General features: G+C 39.4%; 1 protein-coding gene across 2 annotated transcripts in view; it reads left to right on the top strand.

Annotated features, from left to right (window-relative positions):
* Positions 1-23,996, top strand: part of trpa1b (transient receptor potential cation channel, subfamily A, member 1b) — a 42,366-nt gene extending 18,370 nt beyond the window's left edge. The window contains exons 1-29 of one of the 2 annotated variants that reach the window (XM_003443466.4): positions 3,259-3,373; positions 5,268-5,397; positions 5,631-5,756; positions 6,186-6,348; positions 6,512-6,687; positions 7,866-7,973; positions 8,131-8,239; positions 8,695-8,840; positions 9,562-9,698; positions 11,168-11,216; positions 13,315-13,414; positions 13,513-13,613; positions 14,867-15,042; positions 16,975-17,139; positions 17,304-17,418; positions 17,622-17,788; positions 18,201-18,291; positions 18,459-18,518; positions 18,620-18,712; positions 20,018-20,088; positions 20,215-20,371; positions 20,527-20,616; positions 20,850-21,019; positions 21,100-21,229; positions 21,659-21,841; positions 22,034-22,102; positions 22,323-22,424; positions 22,535-22,653; positions 23,005-23,996. In XM_003443466.4, the coding sequence (XP_003443514.1) occupies positions 5,661-5,756; positions 6,186-6,348; positions 6,512-6,687; positions 7,866-7,973; positions 8,131-8,239; positions 8,695-8,840; positions 9,562-9,698; positions 11,168-11,216; positions 13,315-13,414; positions 13,513-13,613; positions 14,867-15,042; positions 16,975-17,139; positions 17,304-17,418; positions 17,622-17,788; positions 18,201-18,291; positions 18,459-18,518; positions 18,620-18,712; positions 20,018-20,088; positions 20,215-20,371; positions 20,527-20,616; positions 20,850-21,019; positions 21,100-21,229; positions 21,659-21,841; positions 22,034-22,102; positions 22,323-22,424; positions 22,535-22,653; positions 23,005-23,218 (3,357 nt within the window). In that variant the 5' untranslated portion in view covers positions 3,259-3,373; positions 5,268-5,397; positions 5,631-5,660 and the 3' untranslated portion in view covers positions 23,219-23,996. Of the gene's footprint in view, positions 1-3,258; positions 3,374-5,267; positions 5,398-5,630; positions 5,757-6,185; positions 6,349-6,511; positions 6,688-7,865; positions 7,974-8,130; positions 8,240-8,694; positions 8,841-9,561; positions 9,699-11,167; positions 11,217-13,314; positions 13,415-13,512; positions 13,614-14,866; positions 15,043-16,974; positions 17,140-17,303; positions 17,419-17,621; positions 17,789-18,200; positions 18,292-18,458; positions 18,519-18,619; positions 18,713-20,017; positions 20,089-20,214; positions 20,372-20,526; positions 20,617-20,849; positions 21,020-21,099; positions 21,230-21,658; positions 21,842-22,033; positions 22,103-22,322; positions 22,425-22,534; positions 22,654-23,004 lie in introns of those variants that run through there. The other variant, XM_025910456.1, reaches the window with a different exon arrangement.
* The last annotated feature ends 616 nt before the right edge of the window (positions 23,997-24,612 follow it).

The raw sequence follows: 24,612 nt of genomic DNA, 5'->3' as shown, positions 1-24,612 counted from the left end.
GGTGGCACATGAAAAACCAGACACGCTCAGTAGGTTTTCAGCAGGAGTCAGACTGGCAGCCGTAGGTCTGCTGCCCGAGGTCACCGCCACACTTAAGAAGTAACCTCATTTATAAGTGATGGAAACACCAACACAGTCGCACACGTTACCAGGGCCCCATATGTGCACACACATATAAAGACGCACGCAAATAACATTGCAAACTTCTGATGGACAGCTCTGCACTAATGCACTCAGCATATTGCTGCTCTCAGCCACGTTAACATTCCCTTTTTACACTTTGTAAACTAAGAGGTTTTCATTCTGCAACCGTGGCAATTTAAACACCTCCTGTACATGCATCACAGTTAACAAAACCATGCAGATGTGCAAAATTGCTAATAAACTTCTCAGTGTGTTAATAATATAGTGATAGCAAATAACTGTGCACGAGGAAGCATGTATGAAATGAATTTTTGGTTTTTTTAATGGCGATTTTTCCACCCTTGGCATGACCTAAAGCAATTCTGCCCACAGGTGCCCTCCGAGCACCAGAGCCCAGTGTGTGATTCATCACCTGTCCTGAAGTCATATGATGCACACAGCCCAGCTTCATCATTTAGAAGTCGCTGCGCTCTAAATACACCTGCCTGTCATCTAAATACTATTCAAATCAGTTTGTCATTAAATAACCATCACACATACAGGGACACTCGTGAATTCTGTCCCTAAAGCAAACTTAGTCAAAACGCACACATCCTCATCACTTGGTCTTCCTATTCTATCGTTGTTGTGCGCTTGCACCCGCCGCAAATTTCCAAGACAAACACGGACGTATTGCTGCGCAATAGTGTTTACTGTACATACTGCATACAACGTGAGCCTAGAAAGTCATCAATCTCAGCTGGAGAGATAATACATGCTTTGTGACTCCACATCTGCTGCATGTGTGGCTTTTCCCTTGGACAACGACACACTTCAAAGATAACCTCGCAAGAACAATAACCGGGCAAATATTAGTTTTGCTCTGGGAGGCTTATAGGAGGAGGATGTGGTTAAAATATACCTTCTGACATTTAATACACCGGTTTGTTATTTGTTGGTGTGCAGCAAAACAGACCTTAAGGATCTTTAATTAACTAATAAAAATGTTTTGTCATTAAATTGTTCCATAAATCACAAAATGGTGCCTATAAATCAAAGCTGTGTCAGGTTTTGAATTACAGCTCATTTTCAGAGTTTAATGATGTTTGCAATAAATATTTGGTTGTTTCATAAAGTTTTTGTACATTCTTAAAGACAGATTTCAAACATCTAGGCATTTCTGTTCAGCTGTTTTCAGCTAAAGTAATAGAGATATCCATATATTAAAATGCTTCTAAAGAAACAGTTCTTTTTTAATCATAGCTCATCTTCTTAGTTGTTAATATTTGCTCACAAAATCGTCACTAATCTGGCCATAAAGGTTTTCTGGCTGCCAGTTTTCCTTGTGCGTTGTGCACCCCACTGCACGTTCTCCACTGATTCTGTCCTCTGGTTCCTGCTCAGCCCGCCGACTTCTCTCAAAGTTTTTACAAATATAGACTTCCACGGATTAAAAATTCATGCAGAAAGAGTAGTAGTTGACCTTTTCCGTGGCTGGACATGTCCTGTCATGGGGAAAATACTTTTTTAAGCATTTTAGATTTCTTTTTATTGTAGCAGCACGAGCAGTGACTGGGGGTAAATTACCTGCAAGTCTGAGTGGCTTACACTGCATCTGGGCCTATTAATCCATCCATGCGAGAAGTGCAGCAGTGAAGGAGTGAAATACCATCAGTTTGGCATGTCATGAACCGACTCAGGAAAAGGGGTGTTTTCAGCTACAATAATAATACAGATATCCATATATTAACATGCTTCTAAATACACAGAAAGCAGGTGATGTTTCAAGAGGTAACTCTAACTACATTTAACAGATCTTTCATAACTATAGCTTGCGTTTTTAATATTTGCTCACTAGGACAAAACTGTCACCATCGATTGGGCCATAAAAGTTTTCTGGCTGCCAGTTTTAAACTGCATGTTCTCCACTGATTCTGTCTTAGACAGACTGAAATTTTAATCTAACAACACCAGTTATTAGTTCATAAATATCTGCACCAAGTTGCATGGCAGTCCATCCATTAGTGGTTGAGACACTTCACTTAAAAATGCCACAAGGTGGCATTAGAGGAAAAGTCAGGAAGCCTCAACCGTGCTATACAACTGTTGTTGTTTCCGGACGCTGACATTTTTATATGATAGAAGAGAAACGGTGGAAGTAGACGATAAGTAATATGATCTAAAAAGTCATTATGATTCATGCACTAGTGAAATGAATCTCTCTTTGTTTCCCTTGTAATTTGTTTAATAGGTATTATTTTGGGATATTTTTGGAAGTCGTAATCCAAGCACTCAGCAGGCGAAGATTGCAATCCTTGGAGCTTAAGAAATGGCTAAAATTGTCTTTAAGTTTCCTTTTACTCTATTAGTTTTTAAAAGAATGGCTTGCCAGTTTCTTTTGATGTTGTTAAAGGATTTCTTTTACATGATATCCAGTTTAATTCCATAATTGGAACATCAAGCAAAACTTTAATACACATTTCATATTGATCTGAACAACTCTACACTCAGTCCCTTGATTAATGTGGAATAGAAATGCTGGTATAATCCTTAGTTAATGATACACCTTATCTGATAATCCTGCCTGATAAAGATTCACTAGGGAATACTCAGTAATCCTCAACAAGGAGGTCTTTAAGGTCATCTTTAGTCACTTGCTGAGTCACTTCAGAGCAGAAGCACAAGACTTTCACCAAAAAAAACAAACATAAAAGGCTATTGTTTCCATTACAATCACTGATTTGATAAATGGTATACGGTAGGTCATGTGGAGTTGGGTGGTCAAGTTTCATCTGAGGGGAGCCTTGACTTTCAGATGCTAGTAATAGGCAGAATCCTACATACTTTCAACCCCGTTTTAAAGATGAGCACGAGCTTTGGTTTCTTCAGTTCGTCATCATTTTTGTGGGAAAAGACGAGAGAGACGGCAAAATACGTAAACACATCAGCAACTCACATCTAGACACATTAATTAAACCCTATTGTGAAGGAGAGTGAAGTATCATGTTTGCTGTTTAATGTAATGCTGCCAGTTAAAATATCCTATCACGTTACACCATGGGCTTGTTTTCTTCTCTGTGAAAAACAGCACGAGAGTCATTCGGTCACAAGGGGCAGCATTTTGCCTGCATTAGACTGGGAGATAGGCAGGGAAATAGCCAGCTCACCACACTATTTAAAGCCCTTTCACAGGCAGTAGTGAGGAGAACGTCCAGATTGCTCAGCTCAGTAGCAGCATCACACAGTTACAGTAAGTAATATCTTTAATGTTGTCTTTAAGGTTTTGAGTTTGTGTGGGGACGAATTTAACATTTAATGACGATTAGATATGGAATATTTTACACTGTAGAAAGTATGTAGAGTGCTGTTTCAATTGATTAAATATATGACTATATATATTTGATCTCTGGTTTTATTAGCAGCGGATATGGATAATGTCAGCTATCCCACAAGCCTGCACACTTCATTATGTTCTTCGTCCATTAGAGTTAATTATTTATGTAACAATTAATACTGCAATGTACAGAACCACTTTTTAATCCACTTGTTATTTACTGTGCCACTGATTTCAGTTCTCAGATCTACTCATTATTTTTTAGGATGGTGTTAAAAATTCACCCTCTGAAGTAAACACAATTTGTGAGGGTAATGCTAGTCTATTCTGTTTAAATGTGAACAATGTGCACTCATGCAAGGATCTCCTTGTTAAAATTAAATATATCTCCCGCTTGTTTCCGGATTGTTTGGAAAACGTGTTTACCAGTGCCTATTAGTGCACTTCCTGGAAACCATCTGCAAACTAAATAAGCAAATCAATTAGAGAAACCGATGACACTTATTTACCGCAGTTGGCTGGTAATGACAGGGAGGAGGACATGCAGTGGGGTCGTTATCTAATTCGCCAGATTAGAAGGAAATGAGGTGACACCGTCTTGGACTGTAATATGATGTTTTATCAGGACCACAGACCACAAGACATGAAATATCAATGACTTGTATGGTAGAGGTAATGGAGTATTCAGATCAGTGCAGATAGTGCTGAAATATTGATGGGCGATCATGACTCATAATGCAAACTGCAAATCTGCCAATAAATGCAAATCCAAGTGTTGGATGTTTAGAGCATTACTTTACAACCCCCAAAATAAAAAGTCTTCATTAGCCTTCATTTTAACAAAGAGACTAGAAATTTAGTATGATAGTAGTATCTTTCATTGATCAAGTGCATGCGATGTCACTTTAGTGCTTTAGTTAAACACAAATTATACCCATGTTGTTAAAAATCATCACAGGTGGTGCGACATGTTTTCCAGAAACAGTTGCACTTACAGTACTTTTATATATGTAAAGAATTTAAACTAAACCTTTACCGTTATGTATATATGCTTGCGCTTTGGAATTTGAAATGTATTTGGTAATTATACTTTTTAAAATTTTTGAATAATAAAAAAACTAATGCAAGTAACATATAGAAGACTATATAACTAAATATTATTAAATATGCATACATATGCTAAGTGTTTCTTAAGTACAGCATCTCAGACACTCATCCTTTCATCCACCCATTAGTCCGGCTTGAAGCTAACCCAGCGGCCAAAGGGCAAGAGGCCAGTCCATCACAGGCCTACGCGATTTAAGTGTTTCTTTATTATTCTATTGCTCTAATGATATATCAATAGCATACTAAGGGCATTATTACTGTACCAAATTTAAGGCAGTTAACTAAAAGCTGTAAATTAAATTAAATGAATGCATATGCATCTGCTTCATACCCTATAAAATTAACTCAGTGATCATTTTTGACTTGCTGTTGTTTGGCTTCACCTGATATTTGAACTGCTGTCTTTATCTTTAAGTGCTTAAACGTTTGGATTAGGTTGTTACTGACTGAGCATACGTCAGTGTGTATAAAACACCAAGAAAATGTGCAAATCAAACAGTAAAACGTAGCTGCTGTTCTGACCCGAGGAACAACATCAGCGTACGGCAAATAACGTGCTAGTTTCAGTAGGTCAAGGAGATTTGCAGTGAAGATTCTCAATAGTAATTTGCTCACCAGACAAAAAATGCCATTTATTGTTTGGCCTTTCGATGGGACTGAAGGCAATAAAATTACAAGGTCTATCTCAATCTCACTCACCCAGGACCACACAAGGACACCTGGGACTGGCTCAAACAAGCTGACCTGCAGCTGCGGAGGACATAATTGCTTTCTTCAAGTGCAGGGCTTCAACCCCCACCACAAAGACTCGACGGATGTGAATGCCCTTCTGGGTAAAGACAATGTCCTGTGCCCATGTCCCCTCTAAACATTAGAAGCCTGTGCCTTAAGGTTTTATTTGCGCTGTCTGTCACATTAAGCTCTAAGTTCTTCCAGCTTGCTAAGTAGGCTTGCTCATCTGTGGCTTGATTGAAAGTATGGCATCGTTCTATCTGTGTTTTCAATCTGCTGCTGTCATGTACATCAGTTTGGACACACGTGTCACTGCTTTCTTTGTTTTTATTAGGGCTCATGTCCACAGAGTCTCAGCTAAGTGATGAACTTCAGCAGGGATGTGGCACGGCAAAACAGTTGTTATACATATGTGATAGAGGATGACGATCCGGGCCTGGCGTCTCGAAATATATTTGAGGTGAGGGGAAAAAACTTACTGAAAAAAATATGCATGTCTGTAAAAAACGTTTTCAAAAACTTACTTATTTCTGCCACAAGTATTCACAATATGAGAAGGTTTATGTAACTCGGATTAATCCTAGCCCAGTCTATCCTTAAGGAGGAGGTTAAGGAGGCCTAAACAGTTCTAGTATTACATAATAATAATATTACATGAGTTTTCAATGAATTGGATTGTAAAGTCTGTTTTTATACAAAACTAACAAATGGCCGTTATATCATACTCCAGTGATTATATCAGAAGGCACCCAAGAATAGTTTTAAATGCCTTCTAGCACAGTGTGTTCTTTGGTAAAACACAATATGAACAAACTGGAAAGCAGAAGAATCAACACATCTATTCTGCTTCTCTTCTTTGTGTTATATTACTTTATATAATATCATCTAGTTGGCTGAGAAGGGTGACCTAGCTCTCCTGGAGAACCTAGTGAAGAAGAGCCCAGAGGTCCTCAGTGAAAAAGATGAATGTGGAGCCGGTCCCCTTCATCACGCTGCCGCAGGGGGCCACATCACCCTCATTCAATTCATCTCCACTGTCACAGATGCACAAGGTAAGCGCACCTATGTCATCGATCACAAGACGCGACGCAACATGTTTTGTGACTGGGCGTAATTCCCTTTTTAAAGTTACTGTATGGAAGAGGGACATTATTTTTGCATATTATATCTGATACATATAAACCTTTCTGCATATGCTCTTGTATCGTCTCTTAGACCTGAACAGCTGTGATGAGCAGGGCAATGTGCCCCTTCACTGGGCAGTGGAGAGGAACAAGGCAGAGAGCTGCAAGGCTCTTTTGGACCTGGGGGCTAACCCCAACATCCTCAACACTGCCCTCCTGTCCCCCCTGCACTTGGCTGTCAGCCATGGACACAGCAACCTGGTGGGGGTGAGAAGGCTGATACTGCACAGTTGATGTAATAATTTAAAGGACAGGAAGTGTGTTTTCCTCTTGAATTCCTGTGGTTAACAAGGTCAATGCAGAGTATGCTAGCACTTTATTATACAGCACTCAACTAAGGTGTAAATCCCCTGTGATTAAATGAAATTTCTGTGTATGTTATTATATTTAGATGCAAATAGTTAAAGGTAGGTAAACTACAATAAACGGTAAAAAAAAAGGATTTTTTTGTTGTTTTTTACGGGAATTAAAGTAAATTTAAGTAGTGTGATAATTTTAATTACTGCATAAACAAATTTAAAAATTTAGCCGGTAATTTAGCCAAAAAACAAACAATATTTTCCCACCTTACATCGTATGTACTGTACTTTTTGGGGCATTATGGACTGGCTAAACCTTGCCTTTTTATGTCTTTATTTAATCTTTATTACGTTTATGTCCTTGATGGATTTTCTATTATTCAATTGCCCTTTTTAACTTATGCTGTACTTAAAATTAGTTACCAGCTTAAAATAAGTCAAGGGGGTAAGTCACTCCATAATGCAGCCTGTAAGATTTTGAAATATTGTTTATTTTCTGCTAAATTACCAGGAGATTATGTAGTACTTAAAATTACCTATGCAGTGCTTAAATGTACTTTTAAACCACTTCAATGTATTTAACTAAACTTACTGTATAATTATTTATTTGCTTCCATTAAAACCAGACTTACCTTCTCGTTCTAGTGTAGCTACCTTTAAATATTTTTATGTGAATAAATATACATTACATTTAACTACCAGGGGATTAGGCCCTTAGTCGCGCCTCGTATTACAGAGTGTTACCCAGATCACATGTCTGCTGCATTTTAACTCAACAAATGACATGTGAGGTGTATCTGATGGAGTCCCAGATTTTCTACTCTATTCATTATTTGGAAGATAAAAACAAAGTGAGTGAAAGGATTGTTTTCCTCTGTATGAAATCAACTGAAAGCTGACAAACCTGACTAAACAGGCCATTCAAAAGATCTTGTCATCTCCTCACCACGACATTTGACTTTCAAAAAACTGAAACATCGCACGTATTGTTTAAGATGAACGACACAGGTGTATGTATGTAGGCAAGAAAGTTGGGGATAGTACGGGCAAGATTAAACTTACTGTTTTTATATCTCTTTCATGAAGGTGCTGTTGTCCTACAGCAGTACAGACTGTAATCTAAAGGGAGACCTTGGAAACACCCCACTGATGCTGGCTTGTTCCCTTAATAACTGTGAGGCTCTTAGCATATTGGTATGTACGAGGCTCCACGTTGTACTGCGTACCTACACCTTACTGCAAAAGATAACTGTGAACTCATCATGTAGCTTCCTCCTGCTGCAGCTTTGCTTCTGACAAAAGACCATCTCTCTTTGTTTTGCCTTCTCATCCATTCATATATCCATCAAAGTTAAAGCATGGAGCAAAGCTTTGCCAACAGAACAAGCTTGGCCATTTCGCCATGCACGCTGCTGCCTTCGCAGGTGCGAAGAAAGCCATGGAAGTGATTCTCAAGGCTGGTATGATGAAAGAAAAATGCTATCATCACAAACTCAAAGTGCTGACAGCAATGAAAATGTTTTTTACAAGGCCGAGCAGCACATTAAGCTGGTAGATTACTTTTTTCCCCCCAGATAAGCACTTGGGGTATTTTGTATAGGCTAGACATCACAAATGATAGTATGTTTATCCACAGTGGGAGGTCTGTTTGGTAACTTTGGTGCTTTTGGACAAAGTTTAGTAAGAGCTTAAAATATTTAGGACATTTGTGTGCTGTCTTTTTTTTTTTTTTTTCACAGCCCATATTAAATATACACATTACTCATTACATCTGCCTGCTAAAAACAAAACAAGAAAGCCACTAAAAGTCAAAGACAGACATGGTCATAAGAAACTACCATTACGGACCTTTTCACTGCATTTCACTGCACTCGCTCAAGATATAAAAACAATTTATTGAATTCTCTCCTGACAGGAGAGGAGTTAGGCCACTCGGCTGTGTGCCACATCAACTATTTAGACAAGACCAAGAGCAGTCCCCTGCATCTGGCTGTACGTGGTGGGAATATCGAGACCATCCGCCTCTGCATTGCTACTGGAGCCAAAGTTGACCAGCAACAGGTATTATAAAAGATAACAAGATGTAAATGACTACATGGCCTTTTCATAAACCGTCTCAAAAAGACTGGGCATACATTCATTTGATTTTCACCACTGTTTTTACCTACTACTCAGAATGCCATAGCCAGATTACACATTTTGCTCCACCCATACTCTGCCAGATTTGCATTGCTTTTTTTAAAAACCTGGATTCCAACACTTGTAAAACATGTTGTCACCAGAGGGTCGCCTTCTTTGTACTGTTAGAGCCCGTCAGTCTTATCACACCCATCTGGGAGTGATCGTTATGTCTTGCCCTGGGCTAGTGGCCAGAGCTACATCAGCAGTAGCGAGTACAGTAATAGCTTCGGTTGGCCAAATTGATACAAATTACATCCACTTACACTGTGAAGCTGAGTGGAGTGATCACTGGCCTCCTCCTGCCAGTCCTGGTTATCTCATTAAAGGCTTGTGTTACAGTCCCCAGTGTTCAGCCAAGAAGTCTGGGACTTACTTTGCTAATGTTACACAGAGGAAACTTGCAGGATTTCTTTGTGTGAATCACGCATGAGCATACTTATTCATATCTTTTTGTTTGTGCCTGTTTACATCGCTGCAGGTTTATAAAAATCTCCACAGGGTTTCTGTATGCAGCAGACATAACTGTGTTTGATGAACTTGTAAATGTGCATCATATTCCGCATTCATCACTTGTAATGTATCCTTGTTTGTCGGACTCTAGAACGACAAGTCTACGCCGCTTCATTTGGCCTGCACCCAGGGTGCTCTTGAGGTCATCAAACTGATGCTGTCTTCTGTTGAGCGAGTTGAAGATATCATCAATCTCACTGATGGTGCATGTCAGACCCCTCTACACAGGTGGGCCTCTCCTTGTCGTTCATTTCCGGAAATTAGGTCGAAATAAGTGCACGGATCAACAAATTTTTTTTTTAAAAACCCCAGTTTATTTAATCAAATAATTAATCATAAAGGAGAATATAACTAAATCAATACTGATCATTTGACCAGATTCTTTAAGTCTAATGTTTTACATTGTACTTATGTAACAAAATTACATAGAACATTTAAATCGATTCAGATTATTTAAAGTCGGCATTTGGGGCATAAATATTTTTTGAGTGTGTTGATAAAACTTAATAATGCAGCTGCATGTGGTTATGTAGGCTCTGCAGGCTGATAGTAGCCATCACAAACTGTGCATCAAAGATGGGCATCATAACCACACTCAGTGGTTTTTAGGCTTGTTTATTTATAAACCTGGAGCATATAAGCTTCTCTATCATTGTTTTGGTCATAAGTGAGGGGGACAGCAACTTCTTTGCAAATTGCTTTTCTGTAGAATTTAAAATTGGTGCCTTTTTGAAATGCAAATTTCACTGTTGACAAAATGCAAAGCATCCTGACCATGCTGACCCATGAGAGAGCAGAGAGTTGCTGAGACTCCAAAATGGAAAAAAAAACAACAACATCTTATTAACTGTATCTCAGCATCCAATTTTAAATTAATCTCCATAGACAAGAGTATATATATTCTGTTCCTTGTGCTGAACAGTCAGTGACCAAGAGCACAAAAGGGCAAGTTTCCACTATTTCATAATTGTAGTTCATAATTTTATTGGTGGACATGTTTTAATTAAAATGATCTTTGTTGCGATACCAATGAAGTTGTGTAGATATGCAATATTGCAATTGCTACTCATTTGCTTGCTCATGCTGTATAAAGATCACTTTATCTGCATCATATCAACAGTAAAACACATCTGCAAACAAGATAATTAGATATAAACTCCTTATGCTTGGCAAACAAAACGACAAGCCTGAGGAAAGTGATAATGATATAATTACATAATAAAGATTTGCTTCCCATCCACATAGATTTTATCTAAAAGCTATTTGTGTTGGCACTGACAGTAGAAGAACAAAGGACAAAGGTCCTCCCTCTGTGTTTTCATTCTTATTTGGACGCCATTGCTGTGATGTGCAGTGAAATAATACCACGAAAGGCCTTTTAAGCACAATAGAAATATGTCGTCTGGTATCTGGATGATCAAGTATACTTCAGTCCATCATTTAGTTGTGGGGAAATCATCCACATAAGTCTCTTTCTTAATGGAGAACACAAACACTTAGTCATTAAAGTGTGTCAACGAAGGGAAGCCGTAGAACCCTGAAGATAAAAGTGTGACCATAAAGGGAAATCTGGCTATTATGTTGCCGAATGAGAACTAAATCATCCTCACTGCTTATCTGACAGCATGAGTAAGACCTTGACTCACAAAGTAATGCGCGGAACGGCTGGTTTACAACAACTGTGTTTACTTTTCCAGGGCGACAATATTTGATCACACGGAGCTGGCGGAGTACCTAATTTCTCTGGTAAATAAGACACACATGAATACACACAAACGCCACGCAGCTGTTATACACATGACATGTCCGGTTTTATTATCAGATATTTTCCAATTGATTTTTTATCCTTCGGTGCATCAAACCGGCACAAACATTATAAAAACAGCAGTGCCCCCACATATGCTGAAATCTAAAAGGCAAATAAACTGTGAATCTCTGATGTGAATCTCTATTCACTGCATGTCGGATTTCAATTATTAAAATCTTCCACTCGACTATGTTTGTTCCTATTGCTACAATTAAACAATATTTGCTATTTTAAATACACTTCTGAGTAAATATTACAGGTGCTGCCGATTGCTTGTGGACCACCTGTCACCATCTGTTGCACTTTGATGGTTCTTATAGAACAGTGTTGCTAGGTAGGAAGCGTGGTCCAAATTTATTTCAAGTCTACTCGTTTAGATGCGGCAAGCAGTAGATGAACCTTAGTGTGTTTATCTCACAAACTATAAAACGGTGGTCTGCACGGGGTGATTTCACTGTGCAGGTGCCAGCAGAACATCAAATCTTAACACAAAGATGTGTGGTTCATGAAATGTTTATTTCGTTTAGGTACTATTTTAGTTCCCCATCTAAAAACGGTTTTCTCACGCATGGCACATGTGCATATATTTGTGAAAATCTCAGATAGAGGTGTGCAAAAGCAGGTTCTCATGTTTACCTTAACTATAGAGCGGAGGAAATAATTATTTGATGCCCTGCTCAATTTGTAAGTTTGCTTACTTCCAAAGAAATGAACCATGTCTAATTTTTATGGTAGTTTCATTCTAATAGAGAGAGAGTATCAGCCAGAAATCCAAAACACACATTACATAAAAGTTATGAACTGATTTGGATCTCAGCATTGATCGCCAAACAAAACATGACATAGACTGGCTGCCAGGTTTGCACACATCTCAGGAGGCATTTTGGCCCACTCCTCTTTATAGAAACTCTCCATGGCCTTATTCTTCTTAAGCCACTCCTTTGTTGCTTGGTCGTTTGTTTGATTGGTCAATGACCCATCATCGATCCATCTTTAGTGTCAATGCAGTTAAATCGTCCTGTACCCTTAGCAGAAAAACCAAAGCATAATGCTTCCACCTCCGTGCTTGACTGTGATGTTGTTTGGGTCATACTCAGCATTTCTCCTCCTCCAAACATGGCGTTTATAGTTGATGGCATAGAGCTCGAATTTGTTTTCATCTGACAACAAGAAAACTTAAGACGAGGCCATTCATGTAGCTTCTCGAGCAGGGGGACCTTGCACGTACGGTGTAGTGTGTTACCGTTGATGTTTTGGTATCTGTGGTCCCAGCTCCCTGATCCAACACTTTTCGCATGATCATCCTCAACCCATGAGGCAAGATCTTGCATGCAGACCAAGGGTGATTGATGGTTATTTTACATTTCTCCCTTTTCTGAATAATTGCACGAGTTTTCACTGATGGTTTTGTGGCCCATTCAGCCTTGTGCAGGTCTACAATCTTGTCCCTGATGTCCTTTGGCAGCTGTTTGGTCTTGTCTATGTTGGTGGAGAAGCTGAAATGGAAGAAAGTGATTCTGTGGACAGTTGTGCTCTATATTCATAACGTATTCAGGAGTATCCGTAATTGTTGGATTGCTGGATTGATTTATTGTTGTTTTTGTGCCAGATGGGTGGCACACAGCCAATGTTATTTCACTCAGTGAGATTCAATTCAGTTTATATCTTTTATGTTACGTGTTTGTTCTTGAGTTTTGGTTGATAGTCTGCCTCTCTCCATTAAAATGAGACTACCATCAAAAATAGAGACTGTTCATTTCTTTGTAATTTAGTTAACTTAAAATTCAGCATGGGATCAAATTGTTTCCCCACTGTTTACTTCTTCTGCTGTCATTACAAAATATCACCTATTGGTCTGATTTGGTCAAGCTAAGTTAATGAAATTTGTTTAAAAGGACTTTTAAATGCGTTCTCTGATCCTCTTAAAACTGAGAATCCTGTGGACGTGTATTCATTGCTAATGTGCACATAATGCTTTTCATTTGTGTGCTAAAATTAAAGAGGTAACTTTAAAGCTGTAATGCATTCTATCTTCAGGGTGCAGACATTAACAGCACCGACTGCAAGGGAAACTCTCCTTTGCTGCTGGCTACGAGCTGTGGAGCATGGAAAACTGTGGCTCTGCTGCTGTCAAAAGGTGAGCTAAAGTAAATGACTTCTCCACCAGTAGTGCTCATATAATTTGCCTGATAATACAGGTTGTAAACACTTATGCAAATGTTAATGTGTTTTTAGGAGCAAACGTTAACGTGAGAGACAAATGTGGCTGTAACTTTCTTCACCTGGCCATTCTGCAGCCAAAGGGGCTGAAAAACCTGCCGGAAGAAGTACTGCAGGTACTGCCAATCAGTTGGTAGCTTATTAAATGCACTGAATGCTGCTTAAACAAAAATGTCATTAAGTGGCTGGAATCTAATTACTGCACTGTCCTTGATCAGCTTGCCTGGAGCCTTCAATAGTTGCGTGCTTCCAAAGCCAGCTGATGGAAGTTCATTACACTCTCACTAAAGCCAAATAGTCCTTTAAACACTGTGAACTTTTCCTGAAGCTACATCACAGTTACAGCTTTCAAAATGATACACAAAGACAGACAGTGTGAGAATAGCAGATCACAATAATTTTGATATAATTTTTGTCTGTGTAGTTTCTTTTCGAGTAGGGATAACTGTCAATTTTGTCATGTGCATAAAATATATCTTATATATATATATATTTTCTTTGCAAACTCCTTTGACAAGTGCATAAAATATAGCATTTCAATTTTTTGCATTGCTTAGGATGCACTTGTTGGCCACTTTGTTAGGTACAGTTTCTAGATTCAACAAGGTGCTGGAAACATTCGTCAGAGATTTGGGTCCATATTGACATGACAGCATCACACAGTTGCCGTAGATCTGCTCCCTTTCCTCTCACAAATTCTCGACTCTACCATCTAAATACTGCAGAAGAAACTGATATTCAGTAGATGTTTTTTCACTCTTCTCTTGTCCAATTTTTGGTGAGCCTGTGTAAATTATATCCTCAGTTTCCTGTGCTTAGCTGACAGGAGTGGGACCCGATTAGGTCCTCTGCTGCTGTAGCTCACCTGCTTGAAGGCTCAACACAAACATACCTCACTTGTAACAAATGATTATTTGAGTTATCGTCACCTTCCTATCATCTCAAAGCAGTCTAGCCATTTTCCTCTGACCTCTGCCATCAACATGGCATTTTCTCTCAGAGTACTGTCACTCACCAGATATTTTCTCTCTTCTCTGTAAAACCTAGAGATGCTTGTGCAGGGAAAATCCCAGTAGTTCATCTGTCTCTGAAACACTCAAACCAGCCCGTCTGGCACCAAAAAACACATTCAAAATCGCTTAAATCACATTTCTTCCCAATTTCTGATGCTTAGTTTGAACTTCAGAAGGTTACCTTGGTCATGTCTACATGACTGAATGTACTGAGTTGTTGCTATGTGATTGGCTGAATAGATATATTGAATAATAAGCAGTTAAACAGGTGTACCTAAGTGGTCGGTGAGTATAGATTTCCTGTGCATTGTACAATAAGAATGAAGAAAATGTATTCATAATGCATTGGATTTTAGCTCAACAGTGTGAAGGCACTTTTAAGCTGTGAGGATAACGAGGGCTGCACCCCACTCCACTACGCCTGCAGACTGGGAATCCACGACTCAGTGAAGAACATGCTGGGCCTCTCGGGGCAACTTGGCCTCGCATGCAAGTCCAAGGACAAGAAGTCTGCCCTGCACTTTGCTGCTCAGTAAGACTTAACATAGCATAGATTTTCACTCAGTTGCATAAACTTTGGAAACGGATTTGTTCAAACAAATGCAAAATGATGGCTGTTGAAATTAATCAGGTGATATTGACCACTGTATGATGGATGATGTGTTGCATACAAATCGTTTCTGTTTGTTAATTTCAAGTATAATTTTTAGCTGTAATATCACCTAGTGCTGTGTGCCAGTGTAACTCCAGTGTTATTGTAACACACTATAAGTAGCTGTTACATCCACACAGAATTTCATAGGTAGCTATCCATCCATCCGTCCATCCATGTATAAACACATATTTGCCTCTTTCCTGCTTTCGTTTTACATATGGGACAAAAACTTTCCAAAAAGTTCAGCTTTTGTCTTGTCAGTCCCGGAATATTTCCCAAAAGTCTGGGGGATCACCAAGATGTTTTTTGGCAACTGCGAGACAAACGTTTGTGTTCTTTTTGGTCAGCAGTGGTTTTCACCTTTGAAACCTTTTGCCCAATTTTTTTCTTATTGTTGAATCATGAACTCTGACCCTAACTGAAGCAAGTGAGATCTGCAGTTCTTTAGTTGTTGTTTTGGATTCTTCTGTGACCTCCTGGATGAGTAATCAGTGCACCCTTGGAGTAATTCTATTAGGCTAGGCACTCCTGGGAAGGTTACCCAGTGTTCCAGGTTTTCTCCATTTGATTGGCTTTGGATTCCTTTCCAAACTGAAGAAGTCAGTGACTTTGTTTCTTGTCTGTTCTTGAGTTTCCTTGGATCGTAGCATGATGTGTTGCTTTTTGAGATCACTTTGTCAGACAGGCTCTCTTTAAGTGATTTTTTCATTCAGTAGTTCTGGCAGTAATCAGTCCTGTGTGTTGTTAGGACAATTAGGGCGATCGTGGCTCAAGAGTTGGGAGTTCGCCTTGTAATCGCAAGGTTGCCGGTTCGAGCCCCGGCTTGGACAGTTTCGGTCATTGTGTCCTTGGGCAAAGCACTTCACCCGTTGCCTACTGGTGGTGGTCAGAGGGCCCGGTAGCGCCAGTGTCCGGCAGCCTCGCCTCTGTCAGTGCGCCCCAGGGTGGCTGTGGCTACAATGTCCTTAGGGACTAGTAAAGCACTATATAAATACAGGCCAATTACTTTTTCACACAGGGCCAGTTTGGTTTGGATAACTTTTTTCCCCCCTAATAATTGAAATCATCATTTAAAAAGTGCATTTTGTATTTATTCGAGTTATCATTCTCTAACATTTAAATTTGTCTCATGAGCTGGAACTAAAAATAAGCAAAAAACTAAAAAACCTGGAAGGATGAAAATTCTTGTTGGCACTGTACTGTATGCCCATTTGATTTGTAGTCAATCAAATGGACAGACGAATAATAAAACATCATTCCTTACTGTTCAGCTGTATAAAACCTCAATATATTCATGCACCTAAAAGCTTTTTGAAGATTAATTCAAGTAACATACCTGAAATATTATGCAGTGACCCAAAGGAGCTGTCACAGGAACAGAATTCAATTAGTGAGGCACATGTGAACAAAATGTTACTCACAGTGTGTAATGGGTGGATTTTCAACATTATTATTATAGATTTTTCTATCATGTACACCCATTTCATTAGAACTAGAGGGCAGATGAAGGCCATGCTATGATATCATACCTTAACTCTTACAGAAGCCTCATTCTCTACTGTACAGACAATACTGCTGACCTGCTTAAAAGGTTCAGAGACAACAAAACATAATCTCCCAACTAAATATGTCACTTCTACTTTGTTCTTCTTACCGCTCCTAGCACTTGAAGTCTTTATTGCTACCTAGCCTACAGCCTACAGATTCAAACCTGCAACAGTTGCCATGGGTGTCTTATAATAAAATTGTCTAGAGGTATGGAGCTCTACTGTTTCTCCACAATACAGTGATTCTACTTTTTTTTTAAAGGTATGGCCGCATCAATACATGTCACCGATTATTAGAGTCCATTACTGACTCTCGTCTGCTAAATGAAGGCGATGAGCGTGGCCTGACTCCACTCCATTTGGCCTCAAAAGAGGGACACACAAAAGTGGTGCAACTGTTGCTGCGCAAAGGCGCTCTCTTCCACAGGTAAAGCCAAACACACGTTGTGTGCACAGAAAACATGTACATTTGCAAGCATAAAAAGTACACTGCTCAAAAACATTAAAGGAACATGATGGTTTGAGTGATCGTATTTTGCAGTATACTAACCTGCAGAGAAAGTAAACAATTCCTCCATGTCTTGTTGACAGTGATTACAAGGGCTGGACTTGTCTGCACCACGCTGCTTCTGAAGGATACACACAAACGATGGATATCCTACTGTCAGCCAATCTCAAGCTGCTGGATAAAACAGATGAGGATGGGGTATTGCTTCCTGTTTCTCCAAAAAGTTCACTGTGATCTGTGATATTTATTCTTGAACTAATTCATTTGTCCTGACGATTTTTATACTAGGGTTATTTTTCCAGCTTAAACGTTAAAACACAAATAATTGCCATTCGCTCTGAATAAGTCATCCGACCCATACTGTAATGAATCTGAGAAGGTGTGTTCTGTTGTACTGACAGAACTCGGCACTCCACATCGCAGCGAGAGGTGGACACGTGGCTGCGGTCAGGCTGCTGCTGGCCAGGGGGGCGGAGATCATCTTAAACAAGAACCACACTTCATTCCTCCACGAGGCTTTGCAAAATGGGAGAAAAGACGTGGTCAATGCTGTAATTGACAGTGAAAGGTATTTTGTCAATACAAAAACAAGCATATTAAAGAACAAAAAGCTTATACAATTTTTTCATTTATCCGTGCAATATTTAGCTCTTTCTTGGATCTGTAAAAACTATGAATCTCCCAAATGTCAGCTACTGATTAGTGGGTTTGTGACAATGATTTTTTTCAGATAGTCCAATCTAATTAGTGAAAGAGGTAGGATAGATTACTCAACCTATAAGGGAGCATTTAATCCTCGAGTGACAAACTCACAATCATCAATCACTATTAGGAGTCATGCCGTGCCACACAATAAAATGTGGGCAGTAGTGTGAATTGCTATTTGCAGCTGCCTGCAATGTGCCACTGAGAAATATTAAAGTGACTCTACAATCCACTGGTTATAGTCGTGTCTGTAATCTTATTATTTTTTCTTGCAGGTGTGCTGAAGCTGTAAGTCTGTTCAATCCCGAAAGTAGTCAGCGATGCCCCATACTAGACATGATTGAGTTTCTGCCTGAAACTTACAAGGTTTGCTGCTGGCAAAATAAATAAATAATAAAATAAAATAAAATCCATATCATAAATCACTGTATACGGTCATCATAACTCACATCTTTCAGCATTTTTGTGTTGTGTGATCTGTTGTTACTTACCAAAGATTTAATTCCTCGTCACTGTGCCGCTTCTGTCGACAGCATCTTTTGGACCGCTGTGTGAGGGAATCCGATGATGACCACAACAGCCCTGATTACCACGTAATCAAACTGCACAATCAAAAACACACAAAACACACATTAAACATATTGTTTGAAACACTGATCGGCAAAAAGATTAAACAACTCTTTTTGTGGCCTAGATTGAATATGACTTCAAATGGCTCCAAGCTCCGATTGAAGTGAACAAGCAGACTTTCAATGGGAATAAGGTTCAGCCACTGGCCGCTCTCAACGTAAGCAAACCTTTTTTTTACTCTTTTAACAGCTTCAGAATCCAAATGTTGTACTTCCACGTGATTCACAAGCACTCAAGCTCTATTTGTGTCATGCATCAGCATCTAATGAGGCTCTGTAGACTTCACCGCTTGCCTTGATAACTCATGGGATCAGGATTGGCCTGTCCCTCCTCAGGGGCAGTGATGACACTTCCTCTATTAATTATTAGAAAGTGACAGTGACAACTACATAGCCGCAGTGTGTGGCCTATTCAGAAATGTTTTTACTTTCTCTACATAGTTTAGTGAAGATGACACTTTTATAACGACATTTGGCTTCATTGTGCCTTTTTTCACTCTCTTCCTGCCTTGAAAAATCACAAAAGAACATCCAAGCATCCCTGCTGTGATGCCACCACCAGCACTCTGCCCTTAGCACTCATCAGGAATCAAACTTGTCTGATTAGTTGTTGGCAAACATAAAATAAAAATCTGTCAAGGATGCTTGGATGCTTGGTCTCTCTTCCTTGCCTCTTTGAGCACAACAAGTAATAAGTAATAAGCTGTGAGGTCAGGCTTCTCCTCTGTTCTTGCTACAACCTCCATGTGTTGTTTACATGGTTTCACCGTTACAGACATTCAGCCCACACTTATTGATATAAATATTGTGAACTAAAAGCTTTTGAGTATGTTACAAGAGAACAGGTCAAGAGAAAGACTAGCTGTAGCCTCTAAAATGGCCAAAAAACAGTTCACCTCTGCAAAACATTTTCACCAGGAAACAGAAAATTGCCACCTCCATGAAGGTTGGACATATTATTACAGTGTTACATCTGCATCAATTTCAGCTCGTTGTGCTACCTAAATTGCCAGCAGAGGGTAGTTCAAACGGGGTTTAATCTGCATGCAAATGTTCACAAATTTGGTGAGTGGCCAAGTCTACAGAGACCTAATAACAGCCTGTGCCAAATCACTGAGGCGAAGATACATTGTGCAATCTTTTTTTAGTCCTCTGCACAGCAGCCACCCCTTCTTTTCTTGATAGCTTTGCACTATTTGGAAAATTACAACATCTTTCAGTAAATGTTTTAAAAAAATACTGCACCTGTTTACTCCTGCTCATGTCATCGTTTGTTAGGCCGTCAATAACTTGCTGTCAATAAAGAACAGTCAGGGTCAAGAGTCAAGTTTCTCAATGTCTCCGCCTTAAACCCAAACAACAGACTATTTCCAGCACAACCCCTTTGGTTCTGCAATGAGCACCACTGCTTGTGCAAAATGTGCTACTGACCGTGGGTTATTTTTCTGTTACACCTCCTGCAGGCAATGGTGCAGTACAACCGCATCGAGCTCCTCAACCATCCCGTCTGCAAAAAGTATCTGGCAATGAAGTGGTGAGTATTCAGGGGGACTTGACCCATGACCCACATTTATTTTTACAGATTTATTCACCCTTGTTCAGGTCCAGTTAACATTTTACCTTGAACGTTGGTCCATGGTGTCCTCTGTTTTGTCCACAGGGTTGCTTATGGGAGCATAGCTCACGTGCTCAACATGTTTCTCTATCTGTTGGGCTTGCTGCCCTTAACTCACCTTATAGTGACTCTGAGACCCTCTGTGAACACTAGTGACACGGGCGAGCACGATATCATCATGGTTCCCGTATCTTTCACAGAGGTACTAATGGCTGTGGTGATGAGTAATAATGACTCTGACAGCATTATGAGAAAATTATGATTGAAAACAAATGATCTGTCGTTCATTACTAGATAAAATGCATCTTTACAAATGTGCCTCGCCATTCAAAGTACGTCTCAACATTTGTTTCACAGCAACCTGTGTCCTTGTCCTTCTGCATGGTGATGGTCTTGGTTATGAATATCTACTCGATAGGAAAGGAAGTGGTGCAGATATCACAGCAGGTACTGGTCCTCTTATGGAAGTGTCATTACCTCACATAAAACATGTGCCCATAAATCTGTGCAGCACCGGGTCTGTGTGGACACACAGGCAATCAAGTGTGATGAATGCGTGCCCCCAGATTTAGATTTACAGCCCCTACTGAATAGCAAAAAGTCAGAATGTCACCTCCATGCTTAAGCTTAGCTGTTAAATTTGAAAAAAACCTGATTTTATTCATCTCGTTGCTTCAAAGCGCTGGAAATACATCACGGATTATTCCAACCAGAGCGACTGGATTTCAGCCATCTTCTCTATACTGTTCGTCGTCCCCCTCATGATCAATGCAGAGGGTTCTTTACACTGGCAAGCAGGGGCCATAGCAGTTTTAAATTCCTGGGTTGGATTTCTCCTTTATCTCCAGAGGTACTATTCACTCTGACTTAAATCCTCCACTTTCTCATAAAGTTGAGGTTACCAACCTGTTTATTCTCCTGTTTCCTCAGGTTTGAGGGAGTTGGCATCTATGTTGTGATGTTCGGGGAGATTATGAAGACGCTGGTCCGTATTGTATTGCTGTTCTTCTACCTGATGTTGGCTTTCAGTTTGGCCTTCCATGCCCTGATGCTCAATCAGGTATTAAAAAAATGCAGTGATGCATATAACCATACAATTCCTGCAGAAAGGCTATCGTCAGATTTTCAAAATTTTGCATGTATATCAATGATCTCCAGATGAATGACCTTTTTAATAATGAATAATTTTTGTAAGAACAGTCCCTTCACCCTGTGTTGTAACATCACACACACCTTAGAAAGTCACCAGAAAGCTGTGTTCATGCACCACTGCATATTTTATTGACATGGCTGCTAAAGTCACCTAACTTTAAAACTTCACTGTTTGTCAAAATTTAGGCCTGCATAGAATTCTTTAGTGTCCAAGTTGTGTACAGAAATGATTTAAACCTAGGCCATCTGGATGTCTGGATATCTGTTATAATAAACTGTTAGACTGATTGTTACTAACATGCAATCACACACTTTGGTGTTCTTTTTGTATCATTAGAGGGAGTTTAACAGCGTGCCGCTCTCTGTGATACAAACCTTTGTGATGATGGTCGGGGAACTGAACTACCAGAACAACTTCCTGGATGAGTATCTGAATCATCGACTACCTTTTGGTATCCTGACATACTTCATTTTTGTGGTCTTTGTTCTGTTCATGCCAATCCTGCTCGTGAACCTGATGGTAAGCACACGCTGATAGTGCCCAGTTGCATCTTAAAGTAGTTTATGTGGCTATACATTTGGCTTGTATGTTACTATAAGAATTTCTGTTCTGGTGCTTTGACAGCAATTTCGTTCTAATCATGCTTTTGTCATAAGCTTTGTATTTTCAAAGGTCCTGACCAAAGATTTTTTGTCTTTGATTGTGTTGTAGATTGGTTTAGCAGTTGGAGACATTGCTGAAGTTCAAAGAAATGCTGCGCTGAAACGGATAGCCATGCAGGTTTGTATTAAACCAGGTTATCTTTTTTAATATAAAAAGTACTTTGGATTTTTTTTAATTCACCTTGTTCTTTTTTTGATGTTGTGGTGTTTTGCTCTTGAGCCATTTTAACCAAATGCATGGAACACTGACACATAACAAGATGATATATATGATATCAATGATATATTCCTCGCCCAAAATTGAACCCCTTACTAAATACCAGCCCTTCTGACCCCAGATTGATCTCCACACCGCTCTGGAAGATAAGCTCCCTTACTGGTTTATGAAACGAGTTGACAAAAACTCCATTACCATCTATCCCAATCACAGGTGTTCCAGGGTAAGCTAAAAAAAGAAGAAACAGATGATGTGCAACATGATGATTTATGTCTATAACTTATAGCAGTGAAGTGTTCCTCCTTTATTAAACCTTCAGACTTTTGATTGCAGCACTTTCTGAAGAAATTTTTCTATGGTGAAGAGGAAACCAATGAAGTCTGGAATCATCTGCAAGCCAAATCAAAGGCATGCACTTTGATCGAGAATGAGCTCAAAAAGCAGAAGACCAGGTAGGGCATGCACAAGAAAGTCAGTTTTCATGTTTCTAAAATCATGTCATGTCAATTTCTAAAAGTGTGCAAGCTTGTTATTGAGGTTATGGATGATTATTACAGGTACAATGATCTAGACTGTGCATGCTGAAAGCTAAAGTGGGAATTAAGGAGTTGAAAAGTAGTTTTTGATGCATGAGCGACCCCTACAGATCCCACTCTGTATCTCTTCCTATAGTAAGCACATCAAGTCACCCAGGAGTCTGACCTTCCAGCAGTCTCATTATAAATCTAGGCAAGAGTGAATGAAGTCTGTCACTAAGTGACATGAATTGATTGTTTTGTCTTTGTTTTTCTTTTTCCCTGCAGAATGAAAGAGATGTCGTGCCTGCTGGAGAAGCAGCACTGCCTCGTAAAGCTCATCATCCAGAAAATGGAGATCGCCTCTGAGGCTGACGAATATGACGGCCCCGTGAACATCAGAGGGAGCACGTGGCCCGCTTTAGGCCAGGCTAAACCAAGTAGAGAGACTACATCTCGGTGGGTCCCACTGATGAAGGCCATCGAGGCCAGGCGAAAATGAAGATGAAACAACACAAAGTGACAACTAAACTCACTGCAAAGTGAATCGTCTGAAAAGACTAGATCTATATGGCATAAAAAGATATTAAATAGGTATAAATGTAATCACTTATATTCCAATTTAACAGCGGCGTTCACTATTTACATGTTGTAACAGTAGTAACAGTTAATTTTATTGTTATTAATAGACTTGTCCTAACTTATATGTGGTTCTTGAGACATTAAATACTTAAAACGATAATATTAATGGTATTATTGGAAAATCCTTCATTGTTGGATAAAAAAGTAACATTTCTTGTCCTGTAGGCTACTTTTAAGTTATACCAGTGAGCTACTGATAAATGACTTCATAGTGTGCAAGCAGTACTGGCATATTTCTATTACGCACGCAGTTGCTGTTTTTGTAAAGTGGCTTGAAGTCCAACTCCTGTTCTTTTGCTCTATAGATGAGATGGTTAATCAAACCTAATTTAAACCTAGTTTTTCATTAGGCTGAGATAATAAACATAGAATTTGTAGCTACAATAACAGTGTGCTTGCATCTATGTATCGTCCATCTGAAATGTGTGCTGTTGCGCCATCTTCTTTGGCTTGTTTTTGTCATTATTATGATGCACTTTGTGACATCTGCTCTTGTAAAATGGTACAGAAATAAACATCATTACATCAACAGAAGCCTACAGTGTACATTTTGTCATAAAATTCCAGAACACTGTTGGGCACAACTTACTAAATACCATAAAACAATAATAAATACATGAATTAAAAAGGTTGCAGAAGTTGATGGTTATGGTCTCTGATTTGTGCGCTTTTCACTCAGCAGCTTAATGTGCTGCGAGCTTCTTCAAAGGCAATCATGGGAATCATAAGTGGCTGGGAGGGAAACTGAGTCAGGCCTGTGACATCATGAGCCCGCACCTGTCTCTCTGGTTTTTCCAGCTTAGGGCCGTGATAGAGGTCAAGACCCCTGAAAGTCTTTGCTGATGGACAGATGCTTGCTCTCCCTTCAAGTCAAGTTTTAAGTGTTATTTATTATCACTGGCCCTGAATCTAATTATTCCCAAGACACATACAACAACCATGTAGCCATTAATTACACTTATGTTTTGGACAATATGTTCTTCTTCTTTCTCTCTTTCTCTCTTTTTCTTTCATTTTTTTGAAGCACAACATGCACAAAATGACAAACGAACAAAGTTTTATCTCAACCTGTTTCCTGTGACAGTGAATGAAGCAGCAATGTGAAATATGTGTCATCCAGCCAATATCTTTCGGTGTTAGATTTTTTTTTTTTAAAGAGAGAGACACTGTAAAAAGAGAATTAAATAAGACAGCAGGATCTTATAACTCGCACCTTCAAGAGTGTCACTCACCTTGCTGACGGATGCAGTGATG

The sequence above is a fragment of the Oreochromis niloticus genome, linkage group LG9, assembly GCF_001858045.2.
Source record: "Oreochromis niloticus isolate F11D_XX linkage group LG9, O_niloticus_UMD_NMBU, whole genome shotgun sequence".
NCBI lineage: Eukaryota > Metazoa > Chordata > Actinopteri > Cichliformes > Cichlidae > Oreochromis > Oreochromis niloticus.
Note: the sequence above shows the minus strand (reverse complement) of the source record. Positions and strands in the feature narration are given on the sequence as shown.